Source organism: Panulirus ornatus, chromosome 12 (assembly GCF_036320965.1).
Source record: "Panulirus ornatus isolate Po-2019 chromosome 12, ASM3632096v1, whole genome shotgun sequence".
Lineage (NCBI taxonomy): Eukaryota > Metazoa > Arthropoda > Malacostraca > Decapoda > Palinuridae > Panulirus > Panulirus ornatus.
In genome coordinates, this window is record NC_092235.1 from 6,628,126 (window position 1) to 6,653,497 (window position 25,372).

A 25,372-nucleotide genomic window follows, 5' to 3' on the forward strand; every position below is an offset into this window, starting at 1 on the left:
TATCTTGATCACGCTCAAAATTGTGATCCTTTCCAATATATATATATATATATATATATATATATATATATATATATATATATATATATATATATATATATATATATATATATATATATATATATATTCCTACGAGTCCATGGGGAAAATGAAACATGAAAAGTTCCCAAGTGCACTTTCGTGTAATAATCACATCATCAGGGGAGACACAAGGGAGGAATATAACAGTCAGTTGATATACATGGAAGAGACGAAGCTAGGACGTCATTTGGTGAACATACATACATATGTATAATATATATATATATATATATATATATATATATATATATATATATATATATATATAAAGAAGGAACAGAGAAGAGGGCCAGGTGAGGATATTCCCTCAAAGGCCCAGTCCTCTGTTCTTAACGCTACCTCGCTATCGCGGGATATAGCGAATAGTATGAAAAAAAAAAAAAAAATATATATATATATATATATATATATATATATTATATATATATATATATATATTTTTATTTATTTTATTATACTTTGTCGCTGTCTCCCGCGTTTGCGAGGTAGCTCAAGGAAACAGACGAAAGAAATGGCGCAACCCACCCCCATACACATGTATATACATACGTCCACACACGCAAATATACATACCTACACAGCTTTCCATGGTTTACCCCAGACGCTTCACATGCCTTGATTCAATCCACTGACAGCACGTCAACCCCGGTATACCACATCACTCCAATTCACTCTATTCCTTGCCCTCCTTTCACCCTCCTGCATGTTCAGGCCCCGATCACACAAAATCTTTTTCACTCCATCTTTCCACCTCCAATTTGGTCTCCCTCTTCTCCTCGTTCCCTCCACCTCCGACACATATATCCTCTTGGTCAATCTTTCCTCACTCATTCTGTCCATGTGCCCAAACCACTTCAAAACACCCTCTTCTACTCTCTCAACCACGCTCTTTTTATTTCCACACATCTCTCTTACCCTTACGTTACTCACTCGATCAAACCACCTCACACCACACATTGTCCTCAAACATCTCATTTCCAGCACATCCATCCTCCTGCGCACAACTCTATCCACAGCCCACGCCTCGCAACCATACATCATTGTTGGAACCACTATTCCTTCAAACATACCCATTTTTGCTTTCCGAGATAATGTTCTCGACTTCCACACATTCTTCAAGGCTCCCAGAATTTTCGCCCCCTCCCCCACCCTATGATCCACTTCCGCTTCCATGGTTCCATCCGCTGCCAGATCCACTCCCAGATATCTAAAACACTTCACTTCCTCCAGTTTTTCTCCATTCAAACTCACCTACCAATTGACTTGACTATCTAAAACACTTCACTTCCTCCAGTTTTTCTCCATTCAAACTCACCTCCCAATTGACTTGACCCTCAACCCTACTGTACCTAATAACCTTGCTCTTATTCACATTTACTCTTAACTTTCTTCTTCCACACACTTTACCAAACTCAGTCACCAGCTTCTGCAGTTTCTCACATGAATCAATCACCAGCGCTGTATCATCAGCGAACAACAACTGACTCACTTCCCAAGCTCTCTCATCCCCAACACACTTCATACTTGCCCCTCTTTCCAAAACTCTTGCATTTACCTCCCTAACAACCCCATCCATAAACAAATTAAACAACCATGGAGACATCACACACCCCTGCCGCAAACCTACATTCACTGAGAACCAATCACTTTCCTCTCTTCCTACACGTACACATGCCTTACATCCTCGATAAAAACTTTTCACTGCTTCTAACAACTTTCCTCCCTCACCATATATTCTTAATACCTTCCACAGAGTATCTCTATCAACTCTGTCATATGCCTTCTCCAGATCCATAAATGCTACATACAAATCCATTTGCTTTTCTAAGTATTTCTCACATACATTCTTCAAAGCAAACACCTGATCCACACATCCTCTACCACTTCTGAAACCACACTGCTCTTCCCCAATCTGATGCTCTGTACATGCCTTCACCCTCTCAATCAATACCCTCCCATATAATTTACCAGGAATACTCAACAAACTTATACCTCTGTAATTTGAGCACTCACTCTTATCCCCTTTGCCTTTGTACAATGGCACTATGCACGCATTCCGCCAATCCTCAGGCACCTCACCATGAGTCATACATACATACATTAAATAACCTTACCAACCAGTCAACAATACAGTCACCCCCTTTTTTAATAAATTCCACTGCAATACCATCCAAACCTGCTGCCTTGCCGGCTTTCATCTTCCGCAAAGCTTTTACTACCTCTTCTCTCTTTACCAAATCATTTTCCCTAACCCTCTCACTTTGCACACCACCTCGACCAAAACACCCTATATCTGCCACTCTATCATCAAACACATTCAACAAACCTTCAAAATACTCACTCCATCTCCTTCTCACATCACCACTACTTGTTATCACCTCCCCATTTGCGCCCTTCACTGAAGTTCCCATTTGCTCCCTTGTCTTACGCACTTTATTTACCTCCATCCAGAACATCTTTTTATTCTCCCTAAAATTTAATGATACTCTCTCACCCCAACTCTCATTTGCCCTTTTTTTCACCTCTTGCACCTTTCTCTTGACCTCCTGTCTCTTTCTTTTATACATCTCCCACTCAATTTCATTTTTTCCCTGCAAAAATCGTCCAAATGCCTCTCTCTTCTCTTTCACTAATACTCTTACTTCATCCCACCACTCACTACCCTTTCTAATCAACCCACCTCCCACTCTTCTCATGCCACAAGCATCTTTTGCACAATCCATCACTGATTCCCTAAATACATCCCATTCCTCCCCCACTCCCCTTACTTCCATTGTTCTCACCTTTTTCCATTCTGCACTCAGTCTCTCCTGGTACTTCCTCACACAAGTCTCCTTCCCAAGCTCACTTACTCTCACCACCCTCTTCACCCCAACATTCACTCTTCTTTTCTGAAAACCCATACAAATCTTCACCTTAGCCTCCACAAGATAATGATCAGACATTCCTCCAGTTGCACCTCTCAGCACATTAACATCCAAAAGTCTCTCTTTCGCGCGCCTGTCAATTAACACGTAATCCAATAACGCTCTCTGGCCATCTCTCCTACTTACATAAGTATACTTATGTATATCTCGCTTTTTAAACCAGGTATTCCCAATCATCAGTCCTTTTTCAGCACATAAATATATATATATATATATATATATATATATATATATATATATATATATATATATATATATATTTATATATTCAATGAAAACAGTGAATTTCCCAAATAACAAAAATGTAAGCGCCGGGGTTTGAACCCGGGTCCTCTCGCATGCCAAGCGAGTGCTCTACCACTGGGCTACGCCCCCAAGAACATATTTTGTGACATAGTATTATATTAAGTACTGAGATTACTACGGCAAAATAGTGTTTGACCGACCGTTGCCGACTAGCCGGCAAAATAACCACAGGGTAAATCTCCATGTTGCTGTCGTGTTTTCCTCTCAATTTTCCACGAAGAAATGAGTTTTACTTTTTTATTGTCGTTGCAATAGACTGGAACTAAGCAATAGACTGGAACTAAGCAATAGACTGGAACTATGCAATATACTGGAACCAAGCTGACCTGGTATGAGGTCAGAGCCCTCATTATCATCCCTGCTAACTACCGGAAGCAGATTAAGTCGTTCCACAACCGATGTCCGGCCCATGTTAACTCTGATGTGCCCAGCAGTTGGAGGAGGATCGCCAGAAGCTTCTGGAAGATTTCAAGGACGTCTTGGTGGACCTGACCCTTTCAGATAAGGTCGAAAACCACAATTTATTGTGAAGATCTTCACTATAACGTTGGACGAACATAATGAATATTGCACACATGTGATGCGGACAAAATGAAAAAAGATAAAGACAAAAATTATGTCTGGTGTGGGTCTCGAACCCACGACCTTGAGTGTGTAAGACTCACGCTCTACCACTGAGCTAACCAGACAACAGAAAATTCGTCTGTTTCTTCAATATGAATTAATGAAAATCTTTGCGAGGCAGCGTTAAGAAAAGAGAGATGTCTTTGACGAAATTTACTTGCTTGGCTCCTTCTTTTGTTACTCAATATCGAAAGTAAACATACTGAAGGATATATATATATATATATATATATATATATATATATATATATATATATATATATATCTTTTTCTTTCTTTCATACTATTCGCCATTTCCCGCATTGGCGAGGTAGCGTTAAGAACAGAGGTCTGGGCCTTTGAGGGAATATCCTCACCTAGCCCCCTTCTCTGTTCCTTCTTTTGGAAAATTAGAAAAAAAAAAAATATATATATTGAAAAGGATCGCAATTTTGCACGTGATCAAGTATATTCTTATGAGTTCACAGAGAAAATAAACACGATAAGCTCCCAAGTGCACTTTCGTGTAAAACTCACATCATCAGGGGAGATACAAGAGAGAAATATAACAGTCAGTTGATATACAACGTAGAGACGTAGCTAGGACGCCATATGGTAAACATGTGATTGTCCAAGACAGACAACAAGCGTATCATAAACTTATTATGTGGACAAGAAGGTGAATTGTTTACACATTTTATCAACATTAAAGTTATCCAATTTGTATAGACCATCACTAATATTAAGATTATAATTCTTTGTGTATTCAGTAATAGAAGATTCAATTATATTTTTCGTGGTACTTGAGTTAGAGTTAATAACTGAGATGGCATTATTAACTCTAATTCCAGTACCACGAGAAATATCATTGAATCTTCTATTATTAAATACACAAAGAATTATAAACCTTGAGGAAGCAACATGGCGGTCAAAAATAAGCTGCAGGAATGAAGTTTATGAATGGAATATCAGTGAGACGATCCAAATGACGAATGAATGAGAGCGTAGTCAACATACAATATAAAAGGACATATTATGAATGGCAGCCAGGCAAGTAACGGCCCAACTGAATGGAAGGATTTAAAAGTTCGCGTTATATGACGAATTTTGATAGATTATCCAAATTTCCATTCCAGTTATGAAACTTAATGGTTGTGTTCAGTTCTAGAGACAAAGTTTAAAGGTTTGTGTTTCAGAGATGAACCACAAAGGGTATCGTTAAATTAACTGACATTAAAATTTGTCAATTAATTGAATCATTTTGTACAATAGCTGTAATTTGACAGAGTTAAAAGTTTGCAATTTCATTACAATTCTAATTTAAAAGCTTGATATTCAATGATGGTTTGCACAAGCTTAACGTACATTTAAGTTTTGTGTTTATATGACGTATCTTAAAGGACTCTGGTAAAATAACGCAGCTGGAAGGTTTACGTTCAAATGACGGTGTTTAAATGTTTATTGATGAATGGTAGATTTAAATGGATAGATTTTAAGTTCGCGTTTTCATGAGCGACTTTAAACCTTGTGGTTGAATGTCACAGTTTAAATGTTGGTATGTACAATGTTGACCAGATGGCGGTAGTGTGTAGACACAGCCATACCAGGTCGTATTTATCATCATTAAAGTCACCTTCCTTACTTACTTATGGCGGCGATGAAATTCACTGGTTCTTGATTGTGCACCAATTAACCTATCAGATAATGGTACAATGTTTGCCTGGTGTTGCATATATCACGTCTGTTGTTGAAACACAAGAATGCCAGGTGACTTTGGGAGTGGATGATAATGTAAAGATCAATATAAATGTGGGAAATCTTGAACCGCCATCACCAGACACAACACATGTTTGGATCTGGCGGGGGGAGGGACTTGCCTGTGACGTCACGATGCCCCGCCTCCAGCCTGGCGCCGCTCTGTGTGTGTGTGTGTGTGTGTGTGTGTGTGTGTGTGTGTGTGTGTACTATTTGTGCATTATGGGAGAGAGTTATACACTCGTGTTGTCCCGTCTCTTAACCTTATAAGTATATACTATACATTTGCTCTTGGAATATGTTCAGTTTAGTAAGTTAGAGAGAACTTCCAAATTTATTTTCTCCTGGCAGGATGGCCGGGTGGTTTAAGGCGCTGCTTTCAAATCATTGTCTGGTCTTCCGGGCGTGGGTTCGAGTCCCGCTCCTGATGAACATTTATCTTTCTTTTTTCCATAAAACATGACTAACCCAGAGACAGCAGGTACCAACAGAGCAAGGTTGGTTGGGACACAAGATATACACTAATCCCTGGGATCTTTCCATCCAATGGAAAATGAAAAACATACAATTGGAAAAACTTATTTTTACCTGAAAACATGTTGACTTATATTCATGTAATGGTTACGAAAACTAAACAATATACACCAAGATGAGTATAGGTTCAAAATACTGTTACAAGGACAGATCAAGACAAAATCATGGTTCGTGGAGTTTAATTCTTTTAACTCAGTGTATCACCGGTATGTGGTATATTTAGACCATATTGTCTTGTTATATTAGGAATAGGCAACTGTATGGAATGTTTTACCGCCATTAGTATTATAGTACAGTATCATTTATCATAATTACATCATTATTATTACTATTATTATTATTATTATCATTATTATTATCATTATTGTTATTATCATTATAGTACAGTACTATTTATCATAATTACATCATTATTATTAATATTATTATTATAATCAATTTTATTATCATTATTATCATTATTATCATTATCATTATCATTATTATTATTATTATTACTATTACCATTATTATTATAGTACAGTACTATTTAATATACTTACATTATTATCATTACTAGTATCATAATCATTATTGTTATTATCATTATCATTATTATTATCATTATCATTATTACTATTATTATCATTTTTATGGTACAGTGCTATTTATTGTAATTACATCATTATTATTACTATTATTATCATTATTATCCATTTTATCATCATTATAATTATTATTATCATTATCATTAATATCATCATTATCATTATCATTATCATTATGATTATTACTATTATTATTAGTATAGTACAGTACTATTTATCATACTTACATCATTATCATTAATATCGTTGCCATTATCAATTTTATTATTATTATTATTATTATTATTATTATTATTATTATTATTATTATTATTACTATTGTTATTATTATTACTATTATTATTATTATTGCTATCATTATTGTCATTATCATTATTTATTACTATTATTATCATTATCATTATTATTATTATCATTATTATTATTATTATTATTATTATTATTATTATTATTATTATTATTATTATTATCATTAGTATTATCATTATTATTGTTACTGTTATCATTATCATTATTATCACTATTACTATTATTATTATTATTATTATTATTATTATTATTATTATTATTATTATTATTATTATTATTATTGTTATTATTATTATTATTATTATCATTATTATCATTATTATTATTATTATCATTATTATTATTATTATTATCATTCTTTCTTTCTTTCAAACTATTCGCTATTTCCCGCGTTAGCGAGGTAGCGTTGAGAACAGAGGACTGGGCCTTTGAAGGAATATCCTCACCTGGCCCCCTTCTCTGTTCCTTCTTTTGGAAAAAAAAACAAAAAAAAAAAAAAAAACGAGAGGGGAGGATTTCCAGCCACCCGCTTCCTTCCCTTTTAGTCGCCTTCTACGACACGCAGGGAATACTTAAAGATACAACATATAAAAACAGAGAGCATCAAGACATCACCATATCAAACACTAAATATTTGACAGGTTTTCTCATAAGGACCTCACCATAATGTATAAATACATACATTTAAAACTACCAAAAGCATGAATATATATTCACTTTCCCTTTCACACTTGATCGCTGCTATTTGCATCAGCAAGGTAGCGCCAGAAACAGACGAAGAAAGGCCACATTCTCCCACATCCATTCTCAAGCTGTCATGTGTAAGCACCAATATCACAGCTCCCTATCCACATCCAGGCCTCACTGACCTGCCCATGGTTTACCTGGGGATAGGGGAGAAAGAATACTGCCCACATATCCCCTCCATGTTATAAAAGGTGACTAAAAGGGGAGGAACTGGGGGACTGGAAATCTTCCCCTTCTGTATTACTTTCCAAAATAAGGAACAGAGCAAGGAAGCAGGAAAGGATTTTTTTCCTCTAAGGCTCAGTCATCTGTCCCCGACGCTACCTCATTCATGCAGGAAACGGCAAACATGTATAAAAGATATAAGTATACATAGTTGGTGTTATCAGATTACATCTGCTTAAGATTACCCCAAGAGTGAAAAGTTACCTTTGGTGAGGCTGTACCAATGGCAGTATGTTGTCAAAGAACTTCTCACTTTAAAGGAGGTGACATTTCTATGTTCCTGGAACAAGTGCAGCCTAGGGCTGCAGGAGCCTTTAGAAAAGTCTTGTGTAACACCAAGACTCCTTCAAAGAAATTGATCCTTGAGTAACTATAAATAATTTTTTTTTTTCAAACATACTTGCCATTTCCAGCACTAACAAGGTAGAATCAAGAACAGATGACTGAGTCTCAGAGGGAAAAATCTTCACTTGCCTTGCATCTCTGCTCCTTCTTTTGGAATAATAATAATTATTATTATTATTATTATTATTATTATTATTATTATTATCATTATTATCATTATCATTATTATCATTAACATTATCATCATCATTACTATCATTATCATTATTATCATTAACATTATCATTATCATTATCATCATTACTATTATCATTATTATCATCTTAGTTCAGTACTATTTTTTATAGTTACATAATTATTATTACTATCATTATTATTATTATTATTATTTTTATCATTATTATTTTTATTATTAATATTATTATCATTAATATTATTATTATTATTATTATTATTATTATTATTATTATTATTATTATTATTATTATTATTATTTTTATCACTATCATTATTATTATAGATATCATTATTATTGTCATTACTATCATTATTATTTATTATGTGTTATTTATCATTATTATTTATCCATGGGGATAGGGGAGAAAGAATACTTCCCACGTATTCCCTGCGTGTCGTAGAAGGCGACTAAAAGGGAAGGGATCGGGGGGCTGGAAATCCTCGCCTCTCGTTTTCTTTTTTTTTTTTTTCCAAAAGAAGGAACAGAGAAGGGGGCCAGGTGAGGATATTCCGTCAAAGGCCCAGTCCTCTGTTCTTAACGCTACCTCGCTATCGCGGGAAATGGTGAATGGTATGAAAGAAAGATCATTATTATTATCCCCTGGGGATAGGGGAGAAAGAATACTTCCCACGTATTCCCTGCGTGTCGTAGAAGGCGACTAAAAGGGAAGGGAGCGGGGGGCTGGAAATCCTCCCCTCTCGTTTTTTTTTTTTTTTTTTTTTTTTTTTTTTTTTTTTTTTTTTTTCCAAAAGAAGGAACAGAGAAGAGGTCCAGGTGAGGATATTCCCTCAAAGGCCCAGTCCTCTGTTCTTAACGCTACCTCGCTATCGCGGGAAATAGCGAATAGTATGAAAAAAAAAAAAAAAAAAAATAATCATTGTCATTATTATCATTGTTATCATTATCATTATTATTATTATTATCATTATTATTATTATTATCATTATCATTATTATTATTTCTATTATTATTATTACTATTATTATTATTACTATAATTATTATCATAATCATTATTACTATTATTTATCTAATATACTTTCTCGCTGTCTCCCGCGTTATCGAGGTAGTGCAAGGAAACAGACGAAAGAATGGCCCAACCCACCCACATACACATATATATACATACACGTCCACACACGCACATATACATACCTATACATTTCCACGTATACATATATATACATACACAGACATATACATATCTACACATGTATATAATTCATACTTGCTGCTTTTATTCATTCCCATCGCTACCCCGCCACACATGAAATGACAACCCCCTTTCCCCGCACGCGCGCGAGTTAGCGCTAGGAAGACAACAAAGGCCACATTCGTTCACACTCAGTCTCTAGCTGTCATGTATAATGCACAAAAACTACAGCTCCCTTTCCACATCCAAGCTCCACAAAACTTTCCATGTTTATCCCAGACGCTTCGCATGCCCTGATTCAATCCATTGACAGCACGTCGACCCCGGTATACCACATCATTTCAATTAATTTCATTCGTTGCATGCCTTTCACCCTCCTGCATGTTCAGGCCCCGATCACTCAAAATCATTTTCACTCCATCCTTCCACCTCCAATTTGGTCTCCCACTTCTCATTCCCTCCACCTCTGACACATATATCCTCTTTGTCAATCTTTCCTCACTCATTCTCTCCATGTGAACAAACCATTTCAATACACCCTCTTCTGCTCTCTCAATCACAATCTTTTTATAACCACACATATTTCTTACCCTTTCATTACTTACTCGATCAAACAACCTCGCACCACACATTGTCCTCAAAATCTCATTTCCAACAAATTCACCCTCCTCCACACAACCCTATCTATAGCCCACGCCTCACAACCATATTATTACTATTGGTATCATTATCATCATTATTATTAGGTATCATTATCATTATCATTATCATTATTATTAACATGATCATCGTTACTATTATCAATATCATTATTATAGTCATTATGATTATTATTATCATTAAGTATAGTATGATATCTGCTACTGAAGGATATAGTACGCTGGTTGTCAAGTGGTATGGATTGTCACTTCACGTGTAGGTTAGTAGGAAATATATTGTGTACCTAACGTGTGTTGTTGGGCATTATAATCGTTCGATAAAGATAATGATTAAATCTTATTTCCTGATCTTATCAGTTTTCAAACCAGATATATGAAATATCTTTCGTTGAACATATTTTTATCTAGAGTTTAGTATGTACATGTGTGGTCTTAAGATTTAGGTGACTAAGTGTTGGAATTCACTGGCAGGTGTGGTACACATTATCACCGAGCCTGAGTCTCAAAGATCAAGGTCATGGGTTCGAATCTCCAACACTCAGTATGTTCATCCAACGTTATAGTAAAGATCTTGACGATGAATTAGGATTTTGACATTATCTGATTTCAAGCGTTTAGTGAGATAGTATTGAGGTGGAGAGTGTAGTGGCTGAGGCCAAGGACCAGAGGTGTCCAGAGAGTAGTGAAGATAATGATCATTGTCTTGCCCCATTAGGCCGGGTCAAATGGCACTTAGTGAGGTAGCGAGTTAGAGTCAAGAACAGAGGAAGTATTTTGGGAGCAAGCGAGTGTGTGTTTCAGCAGTTATGATGTAAGAGACCAGGTATTAGTGATGGTGATTTAAATGCAAAGGTAAGTAATGTGGCAGTGGAGGGTATAACTGAGGTGCATGGAAATGGTGAACAACTTGTGTTGTGTGTGTGTAAAGGACTGGTGATTGGGAATACCTGGTTTGTAAAATGTGATATACACAAATATACGTATGTAAGTAGGAGAGATGGTCAGCGGGCATGACTGTATTACATGTTAATTGAAAGACGTGTAAAAGAAAGACTTTTGGGTGTAAATATGCTGAAAGGGGCAGCTGGTGTGATGTTTGATCACCATCTTGTGGAGACGACAGTGAAGATCTGAAGAGGTTTTCGAAAAGAGGAAACAATGTCGGGGAGAAGAGGTGGTGAGAGGAAGTGAACTTGGAAAAGAGACTTGTGTGAAGAAATACCAAGAGAGATTGAGTGCCACATACACTCTTACTGTGTAAATATCCCTTTCTATGAGATTACGTAAAGATGTTGATGAACAGAGGAGTTGGGATATGACATGAAAAAGTTGGAGAATAAATGAAGGAAAGATTGAGATATACAGATGACTGGCGGGCCGCCATGATGGTTGTCAATCTAGCCAGCTGGGTTATTATTTATAAGTTGTGTTTAGTTGTAGGTCCAAGTTTGTTGTCAGGATATAATGTTGACTGCCAGTGAGTACCTGGCTGGCGCGGGTGCCACAAGGCTGGGTCAAGTGTAGTGTAAGTGTGGTCTAGGGATGGTGTGTGTACCACTTGTAGATGATGGGCCGCATCATGACCTGCCCGTTATAACATCTTGACCAACACCTGCTGCTGCTACACTTGCAACTCTCCTTTTCTAAGACCGTTTTTATGTTTCATGTAACTTTGTCTTTTTCGAATTATTCTAAAGCTATAGTTACAAAATTATTTTTACTGTGTAGTTTCTGTGAAAATATACTCTGAAAGCACATCGCTGTCGTCTTCCAGGCATTGCCCATCTGATACAATAATTGGTGGCAGGTGACAATTGATACAGAGTGATTGAGGCCAACGTGACAACGTGGGGCTTGTGACTGGTTGAGGCTTGCGTGACCACGTGGGGCTTGTGACTGGTTGAAGCCAGCGTGACCAAGTGGGGTTGTGACTGGTTGAGGCTACCGTGACCACGTGGGGCTTGTGACTGGTTGAGGCCAGCGTGACCACGTGGGGCTTGTGACTGGTTGAGGCCAGCGTGACCACGTGGGGCTTGTGACTGGTTGAAGCCAGCGTGACCAAGTGGGGTTGTGACTGGTTGAGGCTACCGTGACCACGTGGGGCTTGTGACTGGTTGAGGCCAGCGTGACCACGTGGGGCTTGTGACTGGTTGTGGGCAGCATGATCACATTGGGCTTGTGACTGGTTGTGGGCAGCATGACCACGTGGGGCTTGTGACTGTTTGAGGATAGCGTGACCGCGTGGGGCTTGTGACTGGTTGAGGGCAGCGTGACCACGTGGGGCTTGTGATTGACTGAGGCCAGCGTGACAAAGTTGGGTTGTGACTGGTTGAGGCCAGCGTGGCCACGTGGCGTTGTGACTGGTTGAGGCTACCGTGACCACGTGGGGCTTGTGACTGGTTGAGGCCAGCGTGACCACGTGGGGCTTGTGACTGGTTGTGGGCAGCATGATCACATTGGGCTTGTGACTGGTTGTGGGCAGCATGACCACGTGGGCTTGTGACTGTTTGAGGATAGCGTGACCGCGTGGGGCTTGTGACTGGTTGAGGGCAGCGTGACCACGTGGGGCTTGTGATTGACTGAGGCCAGCGTGACAAAGTTGGGTTGTGACTGGTTGAGGCCAGCGTGGCCACGTGGCGTTGTGACTGGTTGAGGCTACCGTGACCCCGTAGGGTTGTGACTGGTTGAGCACAGAGTGACCACGTCGGTTTGTGACTGGTTGAGGCCAGCGTGACCACGTGGGGTTGTGACTGGTTGAGGCCAGCGTGACCACGTGGGGTTGTGACTGGTTGAGGCCAGCGTGACCACGTGGGGTTGTGACTGGTTGAGGCCAGCGCGACCACTTGGGGTTGTGATTGGTTGAGGACAGCGTGACTAGGTGGGGTTGTGACTGGTTGAGGCCAGCGAGACCACGTGGGGTTGTGACTGGTTGAGGCCAGCGAGACCACGTGGGGTTGTGACTGGTTGAGGCCAGCGTGACCACGTGGGGTTGTGACTGGTTGAGGCCAGCGTGACCACGTGGGGTTTTGACTGGTTGAGGCCAGCGTGACCACGTGCGGTTGTGACTGGTTGAGGCCAGCGTGACCACTTGGGGTTGTGATTGGTTGAGGACAGCGTGACCACGTGGAGTTGTGACTGGGGTGTTGATGTGTTGTGGTCGGCGTCCACAAGGTCGTTATCTTAGTATTTCAGGAACGGAGGAAGATCCACAGTGGACGTTTTACAAACACAATGTTGAATCATCACAACTTTTACCGAATCTGATTGAAATCAATGAATGAAATATGTCGAATATTAAGAAAAATAAGACAAAAGAATACTCAACATAGGAGAGATAGGTAGTATGTTTGAGGAAAGAAACCTGGATGTTTTGGCTCTGAGTGAAACGAAGCTCAAGGGTAAAGGGGAGGAGTGGTTTGGAAATGTCTGGGGAGTGAAGTCAGGGGTTAGTGAGAGGACAAGAGCAAGGGAAGGAGTAGCAATACTCCTGAAACAGGAGTTGTGGGAGTATGTGATAGAATGTAAGAAAATAAATTCTCGATTAATATGGGTAAAATTGAAAGTTGATGGAGAGAGGTGGGTGATTATTGGTGCATATGCACCTGGGCATGAGAAGAAAGATCATGAGAGGCAAGTGTTTTGGGAGCAGCTGAATGAGTGTGTTAGCGGTTTTGATGCACGAGACCGGGTTATAGTGATGGGTGATTTGAATGCAAAGGTGAGTAATGTGGCAGTTGAGGGAATAATTGGTATGCATGGGGTGTTCAGTGTTGTAAATGGAAATGGTGGAGAGCTTGTAGATTTATGTGCTGAAAAAGGACTGATGATTGGGAATACCTGGTTTAAAAAGCGAGATATACATAAGTATACTTATGTAAGTAGGAGAGATGGCCAGAGAGCGTTATTGGATTACGTGTTAATTGACAGGCGTGCGAAAGAGAGACTTTTGGATGTTAATGTGCTGAGAGGTGCAACTGGAGGGATGTCTGATCATTATCTTGTGGAGGCTAAGGTGAAGATTAGTATGGGTTTTCAGAAAAGAGGAGTGAATGTTGGGGTGAAGAAGGTGGTGAGAGTAAGTGAGCTTGGGAAGGAGACCTGTGTGGGGAAGTACCAGGAGAGACTGTGTACAGAATGGAAAAATGTGAGAACAATGGAAGTAAGGGGAGTGGGGGAGGAATGGGATGTATTTAGGGAATCAGTGATGGATTGCGCAAAAGATGCTTGTGGCATGAGAAGAGTGGGAGGTGGGCTGTTTAGAAAGGGTAGTGAGTGGTGGGATGAAGAAGTAAGAGTATTAGTGAAAGAGAAGAGAGAGGCATTTGGACGATTTTTGCAGGGAAAAAATGCAATTGAGTGGGAGAAGTATAAAAGAAAGAGACAGGAGGTCAAGAGAAAGGTGCAAGAGGTGAAAAAAAGGGCAAATGAGAGTTGGGGTGAGAGACTATCAGTAAATTTTAGGGAGAATAAAAAGATGTTCTGGAAGGAGGTAAATAGGGTGCGTAAGACAAGGGAGCAAATGGGAACTTCAGTGAAGGGCGTAAATGGGGAGGTGATAACAAGTAGTGGTGATGTGAGAAGGAGATGGAATGAGTATTTTGAAGGTTTGTTGAATGTGTCTGATGACAGAGTGGCAGATATAGGGTGTTTTGGTCGAGGTGGTGTGCAAAGTGAGAGGGTTAGGGAAAATGATTTGGTAAACAGAGAAGAGGTAGTAAAAGCTTTGCGGAAGATGAAAGCCGGCAAGGCAGCAGGTTTGGATGGTATTGCAGTGGAATTTATTAAAAAAGGGGGTGACTGTATTGTTGACTGGTTGGTAAGGTTATTTAATGTATGTATGACTCATGGTGAGGTGCCTGAGGATTGGCGGAATGCGTGCATAGTGCCATTGTACAAAGGCAAAGGGGATAAGAGTGAGTGCTCAAATTACAGAGGTATAAGTTTGTTGAGTATTCCTGGTAAATTATATGGGAGGGTATTGATTGAGAGGGTGAAGGCATGTACAGAGCATCAGATTGGGGAAGAGCAGTGCGGTTTCAGAAGTGGTAGAGGATGTGTGGATCAGGTGTTTGCTTTGAAGAATGTATGTGAGAAATACTTAGAAAAGCAAATGGATTTGTATGTAGCATTTATGGATCTGGAGAAGGCATATGATAGAGTTGATAGAGATGCTCTGTGGAAGGTATTAAGAATATATGGTGTGGGAGGCAAGTTGTTAGAAGCAGTGAAAAGTTTTTATCGAGGATGTAAGGCATGTGTACGTGTAGGAAGAGAGGAAAGTGATTGGTTCTCAGTGAATATAGGTTTGCGGCAGGAGTGTGTGATGTCTCCATGGTTGTTTAATTTGTTTATGGATGGGGTTGTTAGGGAGGTAAATGCAAGAGTCCTGGAAAGAGGGGCAAGTATGAAGTCTGTTGGGGATGAGAGAGCTTGGGAAGTGAGTCAGTTGTTGTTCGCTGATGATACAGCGCTGGTGGCTGATTCATGTGAGAAACTGCAGAAGCTGGTGACTGAGTTTGGTAAAGTGTGTGGAAGAAGAAAGTTAAGAGTAAATGTGAATAAGAGCAAGGTTATTAGGTACAGTAGGGTTGAGGGTCAAGTCAATTGGGAGGTGAGTTTGAATGGAGAAAAACTGGAGGAAGTGAAGTGTTTTAGATATCTGGGAGTGGATCTGTCAGCGGATGGAACCATGGAAGCGGAAGTGGATCATAGGGTGGGGGAGGGGGCGAAAATTTTGGGAGCCTTGAAAAATGTGTGGAAGTCGAGAACATTATCTCGGAAAGCAAAAATGGGTATGTTTGAAGGAATAGTGGTTCCAACAATGTTGTATGGTTGCGAGGCGTGGGCTATGGATAGAGTTGTGCGCAGGAGGATGGATGTGCTGGAAATGAGATGTTTGAGGAAAATGTGTGGTGTGAGGTGGTTTGATCGAGTAAGTAACGTAAGGGTAAGAGAGATGTGTGGAAATAAAAAGAGCGTGGTTGAGAGAGCAGAAGAGGGTGTTTTGAAATGGTTTGGGCACATGGAGAGAATGAGTGAGGAAAGATTGACCAAGAGGATATATGTGTCGGAGGTGGAGGGAACGAGGAGAAGAGGGAGACCAAATTGGAGGTGGAAAGATGGAGTGAAAAAGATTTTGTGTGATCGGGGCCTGAACATGCAGGAGGGTGAAAGGAGGGCAAGGAATAGAGTGAATTGGAGCGATGTGGTATACCGGGGTTGACGTGCTGTCAGTGGATTGAGTCGGGGCATGTGAAGCGTCTGGGGTAAACCATGGAAAGCTGTGTAGGTATGTATATTTGCGTGTGTGGACGTGTGTATGTACATGTGTATGGGGGGGGGGTTGGGCCATTTCTTTCGTCTGTTTCCTTGCGCTACCTCGCAAACGCGGGAGACAGCGACAAAGTATAAAAAAAAAAAAAAAAAAGACAAAAGAAAAGTGATGTTTATTAATTCTTTAATTTTTCTTACGATCATGTGAAATAATTGCCAGATACCCCGTGCAGTGCTAACCCAGCGACCATACTTGACGGTTTTATTGTAGTACGATCCATTTTGGGGATGCCAGAGCCCAGGAAACTTCTCATATTCATCAAGTTAGGTTATCATTTCTCTCTGTCCCCCCACTCCGTGATCAAGATAAAACACATCGGATAACCAGAACAGCGCGAACACCCGTCCTGACTGACCACCAACCAGCTACTGAAACCTTTTGAGCACCAAAGTTGCTGACCCAAATTTTATATGGCGCTAGATTCTCTCACGAAAAGCGCTAAAAAAGCGTTAAACTTGCTAAAATGACGGCGAAAAAAATGCTCTTCGAATTATTTCTGCTCTTTGACGTGGCAAATGATTAATGACAGGTACGACTGACTGTTTTAACACTAAACTACTCACTATTATCCCAGATCTGCTAATTACCAATCCGCAGTCTCTTCGTCCTCGGTGACCTGGGGTTGTGGTGGTCTATGTGAGGGTCCAGGTTGTGGTTGTGATAACTCGTATCTTTTCAATAACCCAGTGTTTTTCAGTACTTCCTCAGGCAGTTCATAATCATAACAACAGTTTCCATTTTATCTTAGTCCATACTTGACTGTTAGTATTGCATTTAAGTTTTTGATACTCAGTCTATTTCGAAGCTTTGACTTCACGATGTTGATATAACTAAAGATTCGCTCAACGTCAGTGTTGGAGTGAGACAATACCAGCACATTCAAAGCCAACTCAGAGAGGTTACCGATTTCCTCCTGTTGCATCCTTGTACGAGGTTATTTCAGTCCAGAGTGCTAGGGCGCCAGTGTTCTGCTTCCACAATACATGATGAAGCTTCCTCAACTGGAACTCAATGCGTGTGAGAAATTTTCGTTATCAGTAAACATCTTTGCTAATTCCAGTATTCCAGGCTTTATGGGTTGCAGATATTCACTTGTACTCAGTGATGACATTGACTGTAACACTTGGACATTGTCTGGCAAACGTTGACGAAGCTGTTTCACCAACTCCACTACAAACTGTATGTATCTTCCTCGGATATCCTTTTCATCAGGAAGCGTACATTGTGCCATCTCCTTTTCAAACTCGTTCCTCAAGGATGCACGTGGGTCTAAGTAGTTCTCTATTGAATCTCCTTCATCTAATTTCTGCCTGGGATGAGAACCTTAGAACTTATGGAATCAATAAGTTGAATAAAGTTCACTTAGCAGTTTGCTTGGATCCTGTACCTTAGCTTCAAATTTCTCATTAACACATTGAGCTTCTCCAAGAATGTACTTCAGGAATATCAGGAAGGCATAGTTTTTCTTGGCACAAAACATCTCATAGAGGTTCTGAGATGTATAACACCTTTCATCATTTCTTGCCATTTCAATGTGAATCATAAGTTCAACCCACTGCTGCAGTATTATGACAACTGCTGATTCAATTGACAGCCATCGAGTCTGGCTTAGCTGTATAGATTTCATTGGAGCTTGACCATCACTGGCAGAGTGGGAGAACCAATTATAGGTTTCTCTGACGATAAAATCCAGGTTCCTAGCGAGACACTGCTGCAGCATGAGACAACTAGCTGTAGAGAATGACACACACACACTTGATCAGGATCAGATGAGGAACTTCTAACTTGAGTGTATCATACACTCCACAGTTAACATCTGTCATCACAGAAGCATTGTCGGTGCTAATTGCAATAAGGTTATGTAACTCCAACCCATTATTTTTAAAAGACTTCTTGATGGGATCACATATCCCATTAACATTACAGTCAGTCAGCTCAACCAGGTCCAGGAAAGTCATTATGATCTTATTCTTACTTTCAGAATAGAACTGGACAGCAATACCCAATAGTTTCGTTACAGTGATGTCATTACTCTCATCAGGTAAGAAGCTAAACTTCTGACTGCCCATATCACTTTTCAAGTTGCTGTTAAAATGCTGGGCAAACACATTGCGCACAACTGCACTACACTTCCACCTTTTTAACCTGATATTCTTGCATCCTTTACTGTTTGCAAATCTTGCTTTGTACAGCTTACTGAGATGATGAATAACACGTAATGTACAATGTTCAGCAGTGAATAGTGACACATTTCCTTCAGTCTCCCGTGCATCATCACTCACTTTTTCAAACAGACTTCTGGTTTGTCTTTAAGTACTGAATGACTCTTCAGCTGCCTTTTGCTTAGCAGATTGGTTGATCTAGACGGGCGGTGGATGGTATGTTCAGAGGCTGTTTCACGTTACATCATAGAAAACTGTTACCGCCCAACGTGGGGCTCGAACCCACGACCCCGAGATTAAGAGTCTCGTGCTCTACCGACTGAGCTAGCCGGGCTTATATACAACCTTCTTCGTGTGAATATGTGTGTTTAAACGAGGTTAATAACTGCCATCATTAACCCCTAACAACGCTGTATTATCAGCAATAAAGTTCAATAACTCACCTGAGGTCACATGATAGATACATAAGGGGATCCGACCATGACCTTATCAACGTCCTGAGACCCCGGCTGATGTGTCAGGTTAGATAAGAGGCATAACATCCTCTCTGTCTGATGTTGTGAGAGTAAGACACTAATGGTTAGGAGGCAGCAAGTGTGTCTGGATGGAGACACCCTCCTCTCTGTCTGATGTTGTGAGAGTAAGACACTAATGGTTAGGAGGCAGCAAGTGTGTCTGGAGACACTCTCCTCACTGTCTGATGTTGTGAGAGTAAGACACTAATGGTTAGGAGGCAGCAAGTGTGTCTGGAGACACTCTCCTCTCTGTCTGATGTTGTGAGAGTAAGACACTAATGGTTAGGAGGCAGCAAGTGTGTCTGGAGACACTCTCCTCTCTGTCTGATGTTGTGAGAGTAAGACACTAATGGTTAGGAGGCAGCAAGTGTGTCTGGAGACACTCTCCTCTCTGTCTGATGTTGTGAGAGTAAGACACTAATGGTTAGGAGGCAGCAAGTGTGTCTGGAGACACTCTCCTCTCTGTCTGATGTTGTGAGAGTAAGACACTAATGGTCAGGAGGCAGCAAGTGTGCCTGGAGAAGGTTAGTAGGTGGTGGGGCCAGGCCTGATGTGTTGATCAAGTAAAATATGTATCATAATGGTTGGTTGGTTGGCTGGTTAGTGAGGATTTAGGCCCAGATTAGAATTTAAAGTCACTTCTGTATGGAGTAAGCTTTGGTGTATATAAATGGCTACCCCATGATCTTCTATACGGGTGATGATTATCTAAAACATCACAATCTTCGACTGAGCTGTTCAGATTGGTCTCTTGTAAACAAATAACGGATGGTCTATATAATGCAAGCAACAGTGACAGTTGTGCTTGCTTATTCTTAAGACCTCTACAATTCCACTGAATGATATTGAACGCGTTGGTTTAAGACTTCTTTAGCCGGCCAGCTTTGTGAACCCTTTTTTTTCTTAAATTGGGCGAGTCCCCAGGGGAACGGGATCGGCTCCTGATAGTGGGCACGGTATTGTCGTCCAGTGATTCCACCGAGGAAGACTTCATCATGGAGGAAGACCTACTCGTTGGAGCCACAGGAACGACCACCTGCCACACATTTTCTTTTGTAACTTCATCTTGTCCTCTCACATTGTTGGGGCAAACAGAGCAGCAGGTGGCTCTTGAGTACGAGTCTTTGTGGGTATTATCGTCAGAGTCAGTGTCAGTGTCGCTCTGATTCGTTATAAATTCATCGGGAGTGATGGGTCGTGGTTGGTTCAGCAGTTCCCGTGGCAATTGTGACCATGACCAGCTTACATTTCAATGCCATAGCATAGGACTCATTGTGTTTGGGAGTCTGGTGAGTCTCCCTCTTCCTTGCTTCACCATATGAAATGTTCTCCTTTGCCTTAACTGGCCAGACTTCTTCTCAAACTTGTACCGAGGACATTCTCGGTACGAGCTTGTGTGGTTGCCTCCCCCACAGTTAACGCACAGTACCACCTTGGCTGTACAATGGTCAGCAACATGCTCCACGCTGGCACACTTTCCACATCGAGATGAAAAAGTACAAGACTTTTTACCATGATCAAACCTTTGGCATTTAAAACATGGCAAGATGTTCGGTATGTAAGGTCTCACAGCTACCTAACCTAACCTACGGCAATATCCTTTGGCAATTTGGATCTCCGAAAGTTAGAGTGATCAGGTGGGTTGTACGTGGCTGGCCGTCAATAAGTTTTGTGATAAGTCGAGCAGCGATCACTTCCTCGTCTGCAAGTTCATTTACTATGTCGTCCGCACTCATGCCCATGACGTCAGGACAGAAGATTACTCCTCTGCATGAGTTCATGGTCACCGGTATGGAAGCCACAACATGGCAAAAATGAATTCTTTTCAGCTTTAGTAAGTCTGCCACTTGATTTGATGACTTAACTTTAACAAGAACGTCACCACTAGCCAGTTTCCTTACCATCTCAACAGCACCAGCCTGGCTGTCAATCACTTTCTTGATGAGGAAGGGTTGAGGGAAGCGTTGAACCGGTCGCATATATCATCACAAATTCGGCATTTTTGGACTTTATGTCCATCGTGGGTCGGTCACCACCACTACCCCCTAGTGGTTGGCTTACTGGAGTCCATACCGGTGGGGCTAGACCCCAGATCCTTGGGTGGCATACCGCCCCACACAAAAGGTACTTGTAACACCTTACATCTTCTCTAAAAAAATATACGAGGCAGCTGATCAAACAGACAAGCGTCCCAAAGTGGGACGAGCCGGACGTACCAAGCTGGGTTGAGTTCTCCTGCGATCACCTCTCGATTGGTCGCACAATTGTGTCCAATCAGCCTTCGTGAGATGTACCAGTGGTCCAGCAACACCAGAAATACCGGTCAACAACCACTTGTCTGTAAACACAAAAAGAGAAGAGTAAACAGAAAATAAACACGAATAAAATTTAGGGAGGAAATGGTGGAGTGCTTCACTAAGCTAAAGAGCTAAGCTAAGTCTTAAAGAAAAAGGGTAAATAAGGGAACCCCTCTCTTATCAGTTCTGCAGGGAATACTGTCAATTATGAATGATGATAGAAAACTCCTTTCCAAGGAAGGGGGGGGGAGAGGAGAGGGGGGGGGGGGAGAGCAAGAGAGATGTTAGAGGAAGTGAATTTTAGAGAGGAAAAGGGCCGGGACTTAACCAAGCTTGCATCGGAATAATAGGATAACTAGAACAGAGATGATGTGTGGAGGGCGAGGGAATTTTTTTTATTTTATTTTAGGATATAGGAGGAGATGGATCGTATTTCTGCCAGATAGAAACTGATTTTGCCCAGACGTTCCCTACACGGACTTAGCAGCAAGATCTATAGTAGTTTTTAGTTTTTAATATATGGGCACTGGATGTTGTTCAGGATGGATATTGAACATGTTATCTGGATGATCTATTCCCAGGAGATTGTTGAAGTAATCGATGTATTTGAAATCACTCTACTTGTCCTTCAAACAATTTCCTCCAATAGATGTTTAGTGGAGGCAGTCGTGCTCTCCTATGAAGTTCTGTGTTCCTGATGAACTCGTGCCATTTGATGTTACAAACCCAACGTAGAGCTTTATTCTGAATTATTTGGAGTGCACGGATGTTGGATTTGGCTCCGAGTTCAAGAGCTGAAGGGGCATAAGTGATAAGTGGTCGTATTAATGCTTTGTAGAGGTGCAATTTGGTTTTGAATTGCGCCTCTCTAATCTATACAATTTTGCGAGCTCCGCTCTCGCAGTAGCCGCTCTAGACTGAATATATCGGTTCATTCTTAGGTGTACATCATAATTTAGTCCCAGGAAAGCGTTGGTATTTGAGATGGAAATAGGTAAATGACGGTGTATACGGGAGTGTAGGTAGACATTATTTATGTTGTATCCCTGACGTACATTAAAATAAGATATGTTGGATTTGGCAGGATTTGATTTAATCCTCCATTTCAACTCCCAAAGCGAAACGTGGTCAATTTCCTGTTGGGTTCTGCTGGTTAAGTGTGTGAGGGCTCTGGCTCTGATTAGCTGTGTGACATCATCTGCATATTGGAGAGTGATGGAGTCCAGGTGTATAGGATTGGGAAGATCATTTGTGTAGAGTGTGTAGAGAGTGGGGGCCAGCACGGAGCCTTGAGGTACACCGGCATTAAGGAAGAAGTAGTTTGAGTAAATGTTTCTGTATTTGATTCGGGTTTTTCTGTTGCTAAGATAGTTAGAGAGAAGCTTAATGGTGGGTCGTGGGACTTGGAATTGGGTGCTTAGTTTATACCTCAATCCATCGTGCCACACGGTGTCAAAGGCTTTTTCAACATCTTTTGTGATGAGTGCGGTCATTTTGTATGCCCGCGTGTTGTTTCTTATGTAGTTTGTAATTATGTTGACTTCATCTTGTATGATGTTGACGATAGCCAAACTGTTTGTGTGAGAGTAGGTTGTTGTTTGTTAGGTACTGTCTAAGTCTGTTGCTTAAGATTCTTTGAATTGTCTTCCCAATGGACTCAAGTAGGCTGATGGGTCAGTAGATCACTGGGTCTCTGTTGGATTTGTTGGGTTTTGGTATCATTGTGGTTGTTGCTGTTTTGAAGGCCGCGGGAAAATAGCCAGAGGCTAGTGCCACGTTGAAGAGGAAGGTGATGGCTCTAATAGTGTTGTTAGGGAGATGGGTGAGTAGCTGGTAACCAATGCCTGAATTACCTTGGGCTACTTTGAGCGATTTTAGAAAGAGGAATTTGACCTCGCTCGATCTTATGGGAGTTGTGAGAAGGTGGTCGTGTGAAAGCGATTGGTCGTACACCAGAGGGTGGGGATGGTGGGGGTGGGGGGTGTGGTGGGGGGAGGGAGGTGGGTGAAAGATACCTTCCCAGTGTTTTTGAAAAATGTTGGCAATGTCTTGTGGGTTATGGTGTAGAGTGTTGTCGTCATTTAGCCGATTGAAGTCTGTTTTTGGTATTCCTTTGAGTTTCCGGGTTCTGCTCCAAAACTCTTGAGGAGATTTAATTCGGTGTTGTTCTGTTGTGGTGATGAGAGATTTCCAGTGTCTATTGTGGTCTTCTAGAAGGCTGTTGAGTGTGTGGTTTTGTTGTGATGTGAGGTCCCACCTTACTAGGCCCAAACGATGTCTGTTATGCTCAAAACGTCGACGGTAGCACGAGAGGAGTCTGGTTGTTTTGGGAGAAAGGAAGAAGGAGTATCTTGAGGTAAATGAAGATGTTGGGATAGAGGCGTCAGCTGCCTGTGTGATTGTTTCATGTATATGTTCTATTTCTGTGTCTATTAGTGTTATTGGGTGATTTTCGTAGTTTGTGGTGTAAGTGCAGTTGGAGAGAGTGTCTTTAAAGCTCTCCCAGTCTGCTCTTTTGTAGTGGTAGTGTGAGGGTGATGGGACGAGGATAGGGTTAGACGATAGATAAAGAAAGATAGGGATGTGGTCGGAACCACACAGTGGTCCTGGAGACAAGAAATTATGAAGATAATTACTGGCTCTGTTGGAGAAGACATGATCAGGTCTGCCTTTTCCTCCTAGGCCAGTGAAGACAGTGTGGAAGTAAGGTCCTAGGAAGTTAAGACGTTTGTAAGAGTATAAAGCGAATAAGTCATCACCATGAGAATTGTTTCTGTTGTGGTGGAAGGTTCTGTGTTGGGCGTTGAGGTTAGCTAGAAGGTAGACTGGGATATGTGTGTAATTGAATACTGTGTAGAGATCAAGGAGTGGAATGGAAGTGTTGGGTCGAGAGTATGTAGTGTAGAAGATAATGAAGCCATGTATTGTGTTTATCTTACCTGCTAGAAAGTGTTCGTATTGCCATGAGGTGGCGAGGTATTCGTGATCGATGGTGTTGCGTATGAGAATGGCGACTCCCTCGTGTCTACTGTCTGGAGACTGTCGTGATGTATACCCGTAATGTCTAATTTTGTATCCGTTGGTTATACATGTGATGTTAAGTATCACAACATCGGGTTTTTTCTCTTCGAGGAGAGTGGCAATCAGATGACGGCCATTGTGATAGCTGCGCACGTTTTAGCATTTTACGATTTATGGAAGTTTATTGTCCTTCTGTGTCAGTTGTCGATGAAGGCCGTTGACGCACCGTTTGAGAGTTTCACGTGTATCATGTTTCTAGTCTTGGGTCGGGATCTATCTGGTGAGGGGTCAGGAGAGGGGAGAGGGGAGGGGAGAGGGTCATTGTCGACAATTTGAAGGTCGAGGTTGACCATTGGTGGGTTGTCTGGTGTGTCGGCAAGGTCAGGTGCTGGGGCTCCTCTGGGAGGGTTAGGGGTTGGACGGATGGAGGGGGAGGGGGGAGGGGGGGATTGGTGTGTGGAGGTTCGGGAGGAACTGTCGTGATGGTGGAAGTTGGGACGGTGGGGGTGGGAGAGGAATCGGTATTTGGAGATACAGTAGGATTGTTGGTGTTGGGTTGGGGGGTTGTGGATGGA

General features: G+C 41.0%; 1 protein-coding gene and 2 non-coding genes across 3 annotated transcripts in view; 1 reads left to right on the forward strand and 2 right to left on the reverse strand.

The window, feature by feature from the left end:
- The window catches only part of LOC139751777 (uncharacterized), a 19,020-nt gene extending 12,562 nt beyond the window's left edge, over positions 1–6,458 (forward strand). Inside the window, exon 2 of the mRNA XM_071667315.1 lies at positions 6,453–6,458. Within this exon, the coding sequence (XP_071523416.1) occupies positions 6,453–6,458 (6 nt within the window). The remainder of the gene's footprint in view (positions 1–6,452) is intronic.
- TRNAV-UAC (transfer RNA valine (anticodon UAC)) lies at positions 3,932–4,003 on the reverse strand. Its single transcript has one exon. It is a non-coding gene; the product is annotated as a tRNA-Val (tRNA).
- Positions 6,459–19,225: 12,767 nt separating the features above from the next.
- Positions 19,226–19,298, reverse strand: TRNAK-CUU (transfer RNA lysine (anticodon CUU)). Its single transcript has one exon. It is a non-coding gene; the product is annotated as a tRNA-Lys (tRNA).
- Between the last annotated feature and the right edge of the window lie 6,074 nt (positions 19,299–25,372).